Here is an 11,838-nt window from a genome sequence, read left to right as displayed (position 1 = left end):
TGCTGCCTGTATGGGTGCAGGGATGTGGGTGTACCTGTGTGGGAATATAAGTGTCCAGAGCAAGAGGTACCGTTGTGTGAGTAAAGTGCTGTGTGTGCATAAAGTGAAACTGTTGCACAGTGAACGGTGCAGAAAAGAACTTGGTGCTGTGCCTCCTTGCCTGGCCCCGGAGCTGGGCCGTCATGAAGTTGGGTGCAGGAAGGGAGAGACTGAAGTGTGTGTGGCGGCATCTGAAATGTGCTGAGGGTTGGGATGGCTCTTCCTTCTGGACTTGGTGCGTCGTTGTGACTTCCCCAGGAAGGGAAGCAATGATGGGAGAGAATCTCTTGTGGGGAGAGCAGTGCAGAACAGCCTTTCACGGGGTCCCTCGTGGCAGCACTGAAGATGTGAGAGAGCCTCATGCAGGTGCGTGGGCAGCAGTCGCTCGCCTTGGTGTGCTGGAGGAGGGGCACTCTGGTGCTGTGCCTAGAGCTGGAGCATCTTGAGGAGAGCGAGGTGGCTTTCTCCCGAAGCACTGGCTCTGCTCATGTTGCACGCCAGTTGCTGGGGGGGAGAAGACAAGGCACATGAGGTGCAGTGGTGTGCTGCGCTCAGTGTTGGGCTGGGGCTTTCGTGCAGCGCACGGTTTGAGAGCAGGGCTGTTGCTGGGCTGTGCGAGAGCTCCGTGTGGCTTTGTTCCGTGGCGGTGGCAGGGAGGTTCCCGTAGCGGGAGTGTCCCTGCGGTGAGCCGGCGCCTGGGAGGAGGGATGCCCAGCTGGGAGTGCGGAGCCTGCCCTGCAGCACTTGCGCCCCAGCATTCCATGGGCGTAGCTGGGTGTTCCGGGAGAAGGCGTGAGTGTGTGCAGGCCTGTGAGGTGGAGGGCTAGGAGGGCTTTAGGTAGCGCTGGCTTCTGCTTTGGAACGGCCTCCTGTGCTGGCCAGACTTCGTGGGCCAGAGGCCTGGCTGGAAGGTTTCTGCCACCATTTTGTGGGAGGGAGATGCCGTTTTGTTCAGCGTTGCAGCCCCTGGTTCCTTGTACCAGGAAGTATTCAGATACCAAAATACTTCTATGCAGCACGTGTACAGATAGGGTATGTAGATAGAAATGTCTGTATGAAGGAGTGAATCAGTAGATTTATACTTAAACCTGCTGATGATATAAATTTCTAGAGGTACATAAAGGAGAGATTTGTAATGGTAGAATTATAAGCCTGAGGTAGAGAAAGCAATCTTTCTTCAGAGCTGATGGAATGCATCTGTTTATGTGAATGAAATGCATTGCACAAAGAGAAAAAAGCAGGTTCAGGCCTTCTGCTTTGTGTGGCTGCAGAAAAAGCACTGAGCTGTTTGGGGAGCAGCCAAGAGGTGTCACAGAGCACTGGGATGTGCCCGAGGGCTGTGGAGCTGTGTGAGGTGGCTGCCAGGCAGGCCTCAGCAAGCATCGTGTCACATCCCCAGAAGAGGTCTGTCCCTCGCTCCAGGCTGTGAAGGCTCCTTGCCTGGGCAGAGCCCAGTGGGATGGTCCTGCAGTGCATATGCCTGGGGCAGGCTCTGGGCATCCCATGGCTCCACCAGACATGAGCAACACAGGCTGAGAAAACAGAAGGCCAGAACAAAATCCCAGAGGATCACATGCCTGGGGACTCAAGTTGTGTTTTCTCTCTGAAGAGTCTATGGAGTCAAGGCGTTGTGCGCTTGTGGGTAAGATGTTGCATGCCCCATATGCATGCTGTTTCCATGGTGGAGCTGACATGTGGGCATGGGTGCAGGTACTGGCTCAGTGGCATGTGGAGCAGCTCCAGTGTCTCTAGAGGAACACCCCACACCACAGAGTGTGGGGTGCTGTGGCAGGGGCTGGTGGTTGTGCCCTGTCTCACTTTCAGTGGAAGTTCTAGCCCTGCAGGTGTCATCAAATGACAGAATATCCTGAATTGGAGGGACCCACAGGATCATCGAAATCCAACTCCTGACCTTGCACAGGAGAGTTAACAAATCACACCATGTGCCTTACACCTTTCTCCAAGTGCTTCTTGAACTCTGTCAGATCTGGTGCCGTGACCACTTCTGTGGGGAGCTTGTTCTAGTGTTCAGTCACCCTCTGGGTGGAGTACCTTCTCCTGATATCCAGCCTAAACCTTTTCTGACACCACTTTGGGCCATTCTCTTGGGTCTGTCACTGGTCACAAGAGTGTATTTGTCAGTCTGCCCTTCCTCTCCCCCCCACAAGGAAGTTGTAGACTGCACCACTTCAATGTGGTCTCTCCTCAGTCTTTTCCAGGCTGAGCAAACCAAGTGACCTCAGCCAGTCCTCATAGCGGTTCCCCTCCCAGCTCTTCAGCATCTTTGTTGCCACTCTTTCCACACTCTCTTAACAGCTTAATGTCTTTCTTATACTGTGTTGCCCAAAACTGCCCCCAGCACTCGAGGTGAAGCTGCCCCAGTGCAGAGCAGAGTGGGACAATCCCCTCCCTTGCCCTGCTGGCCGTGTTGGGACACAGATGTGTCCCAGAACATGGGTGGCCCTCCTGGCTGCCAGGACGCGTCGGGCTCATGTTCAACTTCCCAGTGTCAGAACCCCCAGGCCTCTTTCCAGGATGCAGCTCATTCCCCAGTTTTACAGACTTGCAGAATTTCCCTGTCCCAGCTACAGTATCCAGTACTTGTCTGTGGTGGGTCAATTGCATAGCCGCACCCTCCCCTCTTCTGGCCTTGTGACCTCTGGTGATGGTCTGGCAGAGCCAACCTCTGCGTGATGGCTGCTGCGTTCCTTTGTCAGCACTTTTTGACAATGTCATGCCCCATGTGTTCCATACCACCTTATTCTTGGCTTGTACAACCATGGCTCTACAAGTCTACCCAGAAGTATCAAAGTCTTCAGAGATGGGACACTGAGTTGCTGCATTCTGGCTTGTTGGGGGAGGGAGATTGAATAGTAAAAGCCAGTGATGTTAGCCTATGTATGTAAAAATGTGCTATTTTCCCTTCTTTTTGTTCTTTTGGAGGCAGGGGTATAGGTGAAGATGCAGGAGCCAGAACTTGTTGCAAAAGCCCTGAGAGCTGTTCTTCATGCTTTTAAAAATGGCATACGTTTGTCAGAACTTCAAAGTGAATACAGATCACTGACCAATGAGTTAATTCCCTTCAAGCACCTAGGATATGACACACTGGAAAGCTACTTGGAGAGTGTCCCAGGAGTGGTCAAATTGGAAGAGAACAAAATGGGAGAGGTAAGAATCAGTTACGGTTCCAAAAAGGGTTTTATGATGGCACAATGTTCCTGGTTCATAGCTTTACTTCATTCTGTGCTGTGGATCTCTGTAGCATGTATATAGTGCACTAATTCTGAGAGAGGTGGAAGCTGTGACTTAAGATAATTATTTGTTCCTTATTTTCCTGTCTCTGCATTCCAGACCCAAGATTGTGTATGCAAAAGGTGTAAATTTGCTGGGCTTTTTCCTGAAAATGTGAATTCTGTATGGAAAGATCACTTGTGTGACTGTAGAGATCTGGCCCCTTTCTCAGCATTTCTGACTTTGTAGGAGATACTAGTGGCTTGTCCTTAAAGAAGATTAACTTGTGTGTATTAATCATCTCGTCTCAGTGGGGTTTAGTATAATTTTTTTCCTATAACGAAACTCTTAGGTGCTGTTGCTTGTAAGCCTGACAGTGCTTGCTTTGGAGTTGTTTGTTATGGGTTGAAGTGCAACAGGACTACAAATATGTGCTGAGGTGAGGAAGAGCTCATGCAAGTGAGGTGCCTTGCTCCAACAGTTGCAAGTGCCTCTGCTTGGCAAGCTGCAAGGATAAAGGGTCATCACACAGATCAAGAGAAGCAGATTTTAGCAGAGGATCAGTGTGTTAGAAGAGTTGTCCCTTGTTCCTTGCTCTTGTTGCACTAGCCTGTGTCTCCTGGTGGCTGCCACCTTGGAAGCAGCTTGCTAGGACCACAAACATCCTTGCCCAGTCCCATCCTTGGACTTCCTGATTTGAAGTCAGAATGCATTCTCTTGATAGCTGTTGTAGCTGTGTGACTTGCAGATGATCTGCATGGCAAGGTTGAAGCCTCTCCCTTGCTGGAGCTATGTCTCGGTTCCTGAAGGCTTTGTAGCCCGAGGCAGAGCAGAAAGCTAGTGGATGTTTGGCACAATGTATGGCTGTTATAGCAGGTCTGAAGAGACAAGGCTTAAGGCTGAGCTTCCTTGTTTGCTCAGCTGGATCGAGATGGCATCTGGGAAACTCAGAACTAGTTCTTCCTCTTCTCACCCTAGCTGGGTGGTGAGAATACAGTGAGAGGTATCCTGGGTGTTGTCCCGATACCTGGAAATGTGGCTGTTCAACCATTTCCTGTTCTGCATATTTACATCAGGATTTGCCCTTTTACAGCAGATGCACAAGTTTGGGTTCTTTTTCTCCAAAGCAGCCTCAGTTGCAGCTACATCCGTAACAGGATTGCAGGTACCTCAGGTCTGGGGTCATTTGTGATCCTGCAATTAAATGCTTCCTCGTGGTGGTTCTGGCAGACAGCCATCTGTTTCTAACTAGAGCCTTGCAGAGTGTAATCTGGTATCCTCCCATTCCCTTGAGAGCCTTGTTTATCCACTAATATGATGTATGCTGAGAGCCTTGTGAACTCTTGCATAGCAGTAAGGACAGTGACTTCTTAGTGGCAGCTGTTGCAAGAGAGTGAAATGTGGCTTTAGGAGGTGAAAAAGGAGAAAGTGACTAAACAGGGATTTTGAGTTGGTTGAGGAGGACTCACTCGGGTTCAGAAGTGCCAACTGTGCTCTGTACAACTGAAAGAGCTGAGAGGAAGCACCTTGTTGAACACTTGGAAGGCAGGAGAGGTACAGAGGAGAGGTGCCCATGTTTGTTTGATGACATTCCTTTTGCCACTATCCGTAATGTCACCGTGGCCGACATTAAGCAGAGGGTGGCAAGCATGATTGTGCACTGATGTGGGCTGCTAAGCTACCTGGGACTGCTCCCATGTTCCTTTTTGTTACAAGACCTTATATGTCATTTTAAGCCTGTTCTCTTTGTTAACCTCTCTCCAGAATACTCGAGTTCCATTATAGGCTGATACCACAGCTCAGAGGCCATACAAGGCCTCTGTAAGAAGTCTGTAAGAGCACACAGTCAGCCAGTCTCTCTTCATGGCTCTGGAGTACCCTGACCTCCAAAATGTCTGTCAAGACCCTTGCTTCCTTTAATCCCCTTGTGAGCAGTGGGACAGGAAAGCAAAGACATTCAGGGGTCTAGTGGAAGTTAATGATCCTGACTACAGTCTAGATCACTTTAAAAGGACTTTCCTTACTGCTATGTCAGCTTTCCAAGATATACCGTAAGAAATGCCTTCATCAAGGAATAGTATAAAGCAGGCAGTAAATAATACAAATTGATCTTGAAGCGCCACATGTTACAGGCTGCCTTAATTATTTGTGGGAGGTGAATATTAGGTAGGTAACTGAGGCCGAACAGACTGATTATCTTGGGAGGGCAATTATATAAATTGTCCTTTGTTCCTCTTGCTACTGAACACTAATTTAGCTGTCTTTAATGTGGGGAAGATTAAAGCTGGTGACTTCTTCTTTATGCAGTAGATATGGCCTCCAGTTTCCACAGAAGATGAGAAATAAGTTCAATATGTAGAAAGCACTGCAAGGGAACTCATTGGAATACTGTGCACCTGCAACAGATGGTTGCATTATTTCAGGGAACCCTATTTTGCTTTGCTTCATATTCATTTATAAGAGGTGTGTTGTTACACCTTCCTCTAAGAAAACTATGACTTCTGCTTGAATAATTAAGCCCCTTCTAGAGGAGGAATTTGAAAACTATTTTGCTCTGCTCATCTACCCCATCCCTTTTTACAACTGAATTCATTTTAATTTAAACCATTTTGTTAAACTTTATCACTATGAAACAAGGGAAGGAGGTGCTGAAAATTACTTAGAACATTAGTGACAGGAAAAACCTGAAATGTACCAAAGAAGTGAAAATGTGCAGTTATAAAACTATGATAAACTGTATAGAGACAAAAAAACCTTTTTTATTGAGGCTTCAAGAACAAAGGTCAAGTGATCCATCCCATGCATCCACTCCTGTTATCTAGGAGTTTGAGGAAGGCTCTCATATGTTTTTCTGGAAGTGGACTCAACTGAGCACCTCTCTGAAGTGCCAGTACATGACTGTCCACAGCTTGGGCTACAACCAGAAGAAACTGGAGATTTTTGTGTTTGAAGTCATGGGGAGTTGTTGCAACAGGTCACACAACTAGCATGCTGCTGTGGGTTGACACTGGTTGCTGAGGAGTTATAGGCTGCAGTGATGAATAGGAGGCTTTCTATGAGACCTTCCAAGTTTGAGAGCAGTGAGGATGCTGGGATCTCTGTCTTGGGACAGATGATGAGAGAGCAAGAGCTTATGAGTAGTGGACAGACCAGTGTAATGGCAAGGTGGTGGCTATCTGTTGCAATGTCTTAGCTGTTACAAATGTCTTAGGTGTGAAGAAGTAGTGGACAAACCAGATGACACCTTCTTTTGACAACCACAAGAAGCCTTACACTTGCAGGCTTTGATCTTCACGGGGCCACTGCCATACCTGCTATAGGGACAAGACATCCAAGTATCAGCAATTCAGGATGTTTCTGGGGTCTGCTGCTCTCACCATCTTGATGCTTTCAATGAATCAATGAAAAGAGGTGCTCTGCTGGACACAGTCCTTGAAAACAAGGAACAACGATTGCAGATATAAAGGCTGGGAAGAGCCCTGTCTTTGGCTAGATGGTGTCTGTGAGCTTGAAAGGAGGGGGAGAAAAACAAAAAGTAGGATCAATACTGCGGAACTTTGAGAGAGCAGACTTTGGCCTGTTCTGGAATCTGCTTGGAAGACTCATGGAAATACAGCCCTGAAGAGAATGATCTAGGAGAGCTAGTGAGCTTTCAAGGATTGCCTCCTCCAGTTTCAAGAATAGTATATTCCAACAGTTGGGGGGAAAAAAGCAAAGGGGACAGGAGCACTGACAAAACTGAGACATAAGTGGAAGCATGCATGAGGTGGATGCAGGGAGTAGCAGCCTGGGAGGATTATACAGATGCTGCCCAAACAAGCATGCATGGACCTAAGAAAAACAGTGTTTGCTATTGATTATTTGAACAACCTGAAGACCAAGACAAAGTGCCATCCCCTTGAGAACAGCTCCCAGAGCACTGCCAGTTCTGAGAAAGTGCTTTCAAAGAAAGTCCTTAAAATAGCTGGTTAAGTATACAGGTAATGAGAGGAAACTGGGACAGGGATACAGGGACAAAATAAAAACTGGAAGAAAGAAGGTACAGCAAATGACCTTCAGCTTTTTGTTGTGTTTCACTTCACTAAAACCTTATGAAGTCCATGCTCAAAGTGTTGAGTGCAGATTGTTGCACAAGTATCTGTGAAGGGGTGAAGAGTGAAGGATTTCAGGTTCACCTTTCACAAAAATGGGCTATGATACAGGTACAGGCTGCTCTATGACAGAGTCTCTCTCTTAAGCAAGGTTGGAGAAGGTACACATGGGTGGAGAAGGAGCTCCTGACTTAAATCTACCATTACAAGCATGCCGACAGGAGATAGAAGCAGAACTGGGTGAACTGGAAGGGGTATAGAGATACTGTGGAAATAGGCAGAGGAAAGTGTAGGGTAAGGAAGTCCTATCCTTGTTGGGGAAGGATTAAGATAGGGAACATTTGGAAAAACTGAATGTGCACAAGTCCATGAGTTTACTGCAGTGCACCCACAGATGTCAGTTACCTTAGAAAGGTCATGGTAGTTTGTGGGAGGTTCTTGAGGACTGAAAGAAAGCACCACCCTTCACTGGGGAGGGCGGGAAGATCAGCCTGATGTTGAACTGTGGGAAAGTTGTTATAGACAAGAAAGACAAGAAGGCAAGTCAGTATGGATTTATGAAGTGAAAATCATCTGTGACTAGAAAAATACCCTTCCAAATTGCGATGATTGGTTGAATGGAGAGCACTGGATGTAGTTTAACTGAATTTTGATAGGGCTTGTAATATCCTTTTCTCTAACTGTGCCACAAAACCCATTGGGAAACCACTTCAGAGACTGATAGAGGACACAAATGTGCTTGTTGTTCAGAGGGATCTCAAGAAGCAGGAGAAGTGGAGCACCAGGAACTCTGTGAAGTTCAGTACAGGGAAATGCCAAGTCTTGCACTCGGGGAAGAAAAACCCTATGTGCCTGTATAGTTTTGGGGTTCACCAACTGAAAAGTAGCTTGGCAGAGAAATGCCCTGGAGTTCTGGGGGATGCAAAGTTCATAGCGAGCAGGGTGTCATTGTAGCAAGGGAGACCAACAGTATACTGGGCTTCATCAGGAAGAATTGCCAGCATTCTGATGGGGGTGATTATTCCCCTCTGCTCAGCAGCAGTGAAACCACATCTTATTCTAAGCTTCCCAGAATAAGACAGACATGGCCACACTGAAGCAAGTTCATTGAATGATTGTGAAGATTATGAAGGGGCTGTAAATAACATCTCTGATGGAGGGCTCAGAGCGTGGAGATTGTGATGGAAAAGAGAAAGCTCAAGGAAATCTTATCCATATGTCTGTTAAAGGGAGTAAAAAAACCGTGGAGCCCAACTCTAATTCCAGCTCTCATTGGTAATTCAGTGGACAGACAAGAGGCACCGAAAGCAGCATGAAATAAAAGCAGTCCCATGTAAACATTAAACCGCCCACTTTTTTACCATGAGGCTGGCTAAACAATGGAAGAATTTGTCAAGAGTGCATGAGAGTTCTTTGTCCTTGGAAGTATTCTACCACCTGGCTAACTAGGTCTAGCTGATGCTACTTTGAGCAAAGATGCTGTGTGGACATGGACTGACATGGACTGTAGCAATGTTTTCCAGACTCAGTTTTTCTGTGATTACTAGCATTTAATCACTACAGTGGTGACACTGCTGGCTTGCTGTTTTTATCAGTGCTGACTGTGCAGCACAGACACTGCTTGATTTTTAAGCAGGAGCTCCTGGGGCAGAAGAGATGACCCTCAGAAGAAGAGGTCCTCCCTGCAGTGGCTCTGTGTTGAGCCAGCCCAGCAAAGGTGCTGGGTGTGCAGCAGAGGAGGAGGAAGAGGAAGAGGAGGGGGAAGGATGAGCTGGACAGCTGGAGTTCTCCAGCAACTGCTGGAGGAGTTGCCTGGTTTCTAGTGTCATCATCCATTTTCGTAGGCTGTGTGGGTCACCCTGGGAGACTTGGGAAGATCCGTGGAACAAATTGTTGCTGCTTAGCAATCTCTTGCTTTTGTTGTTTTCTGTTTTGATTGCCCTGTCTTGGTTGTGAGAAAAGATTGTTTTTGGAGCTGCTGTTTCCTAAATTTCAGAGGTGCTGGTCAAGTCCTTGAGTTTCTCTTGCCCTGCTCCTGTGCAAAATGATCATCTCCGATGTTTGCTGGGGGCCATGGCTACCAAGACAGCAGTACTGGACCCATGGCACTGCTGAGAAAGGGGCTCTCTACCACCACCACAGAGCATGGCTGAGACCACAGACATCCATTTTAAACTTTGTGCTTTTGAGGTAATTGCCTATGTCCTTAGAAGGACAGTCTAGTCCTGGAGTCCACCTAGTCCTGGGAAAATACTTATCCAGCTGCCTTTGCAGCAGTTGAATGGCCTGAAAGCTTGGGCTTTCATCTTCTTTGTGAGACAGAGTGTATGCTAGGCACATGGTTTGGTGTCTTGCCAAGGCCAAGTTCCTGTATCCATCCATGGGATGGCCTGTGGTGAGTGGATGTTGAGGAAAGAGGCCATGGAGTTGGGCAGGGAAATAGCTGTGGGTTTTTCTAAGGCTGGGCTATTGTTGGGGGCCAGCCCAGTGCCTGTGAGGTGATTGGTGCAGCCAGGATAGTTGTGCAGTTTATTTGGTAAGTGTGGCAAAGGCAACCCTGCTCCACAGGGTCAGTGCGGTGCCAGAACCTCTAGTGAGCCTTTGCAGGAGGAACAAGGACAGGCTGCAACCCCATGGATTCCCAAAATTATAAGGTGAGCTTGTAGGTCTGTGGGATGGCAGTTAGAAACCAGGCTGTTTCTCAGAGAGGCCCAATCTAATGTGAAAAGGTGATGGAGAGGCTCTGGCTGTCTCTGGTTTGGTGATTTTTGAGGTTCACAGAGGTTTCTTCTAGGATTTCACAAAAGGAGAGTGAGATCTCCAAGATCCATGTCTGCCATTGAAGCCTTTCCTGAACTGCCTGCTGGCCTCCATGATCCAGCAGTTACAGGCTTGGAAAGGGATACAAGTGATTCTAAGGGCTGTGGATAAGCATGGGTCTCACTGACTGCTTTTTCCCCTGTCCCCTTCCTGTTCCAACAAGGTCATTTGCCATGCTGTTAGTTGCAGTGAAACTGTGCGAGTTGCTCAACTGGTGGCCCGACAGAGGAGTTCCAAGAAGAAAACTGTCCGGCAGGTGAATTGTCAGATGAGGCTGAAGAACACATCTCCAGTCAGTTTATCAGGTAAGCCACAGGCAGCTCTAGAGGGCCTGCCTTTGTGAAAGAATTGTGCAGCTGCTGCAGCAAAAGTCTAGGCTGTGATGGTATGTCACCTACAGCCACGAGTTACATGGTCCGAGTGGAGAGTTCTTGGGAGGATGAGTGGTCTTGACAAGGGTGCTTATATCTGAAAGCCATCGTCAGAGAGAAAGCCCTTTTCAGGTGTGTATGTGAGATGTGAATGATCTTGATCCTTGTAGGACACTTGGCTTCACTGTCATGTGCTCCTGCTTCTGTGAGAAACACAGCTGAGATGCGAGCAAGAAATGTGGCAATGAGCCTGCTTGTTCTTTAAGGCTGGCCTTGACCTGTTGTGGAGTGGGAGGACTGAACCTTTCCCTCACAGTGAGAAGTTCCTGCAGCTTCATCTGCGGCTGTTTCAGTGGCTCCTGTTGCTGATGCCAGTGTCATAGAGCCACAAAAGTTCTGATGCCCATTTTCAGCTCTTTTTACCTCCTACCTTTTGCATAAGCTGCTGTAGCAGTGTTTTCCTGAAGTATGGGTCATGTTTTCCTCACTGCTATGCTGTTGTGTGACTGTCTGTGGAATTGGGCCCAGGATTAAACCCAGGTAACACCCATTTGGCAGCTTGGAGCAACAGTGGGTCTTATAGTTTTTGTGTATTCCCCTTGTCTATAATGAAGTGTTTTCTGCTTCTTGCTTTTCTACAAGGATGCCAGTTGGGAAGCTGAACTAGTGGCTCATATCCCAGTTAAATGACAGGGATTATAAAGGCAAGTTGATTCACTGTCTTGCACATCAATCACCTTGAAAGTATTTGAAACCTCCAAAACTGATGCTGCACATCCAGCATATAAACAGCGTAGTGACCAAGAGCTTGTTTATCCCAGTGTTGCCTGAATGCTAAAGTGGTGTGTTCCTCTGTCTGTATAACTTGGTCACTTCTGCTGCGTGGTGAACTTCAGGTGCCCACAAACCAGAATAGAGAAGAAAACCTTTGGATGGCAGTACAGGAGGTGGCTAGGGAGGTGGAGATAGTTTGGGTAGAAAAGAATGCTACTCATGGCTGCAACTGCAAACTCTTTAGGAAAGCCCAAAGGAACTTTGCGGCAGCCCCGGTCTTTGAACATGCCAGAAGAAGGCAGTAAGAGGCCAGTTCCTCGCCTGCCCCGAAGCAGAGAAATGGCATGTGGAGGTGTGAAATCTGGTGTGGAGAATGCCCGATCTGCCTTACCTTCAGCTGCTGGGAGTGGACCACCTAAAGAAATCCCCATGCAGAGGCATGTCACTGTGGTAAACAGGTCAGTATGTGTGTGTTTGTGTGTGTGTATGTGTGCGCGCACAAGTGAGGGGAA

The 11,838-nt window shown here is 47.7% G+C and overlaps 1 protein-coding gene across 1 annotated transcript in view; it reads left to right on the top strand.

Annotated features, from left to right (window-relative positions):
• Positions 1–3,000: 3,000 nt before the first annotated feature.
• TDRD7 (tudor domain containing 7) overlaps positions 3,001–11,838 on the top strand; it is a 40,974-nt gene continuing 32,136 nt past the window's right edge. The window contains exons 1-3 of the mRNA XM_062512809.1: positions 3,001–3,207; positions 10,345–10,486; positions 11,571–11,784. Coding sequence (XP_062368793.1) covers positions 3,001–3,207; positions 10,345–10,486; positions 11,571–11,784 — 563 coding nt within the window. The remainder of the gene's footprint in view (positions 3,208–10,344; positions 10,487–11,570; positions 11,785–11,838) is intronic.

The sequence above is a fragment of the Cinclus cinclus genome, chromosome Z (genome assembly GCF_963662255.1).
Source record: "Cinclus cinclus chromosome Z, bCinCin1.1, whole genome shotgun sequence".
Lineage (NCBI taxonomy): Eukaryota > Metazoa > Chordata > Aves > Passeriformes > Cinclidae > Cinclus > Cinclus cinclus.
Note: the sequence above shows the minus strand (reverse complement) of the source record. Positions and strands in the feature narration are given on the sequence as shown.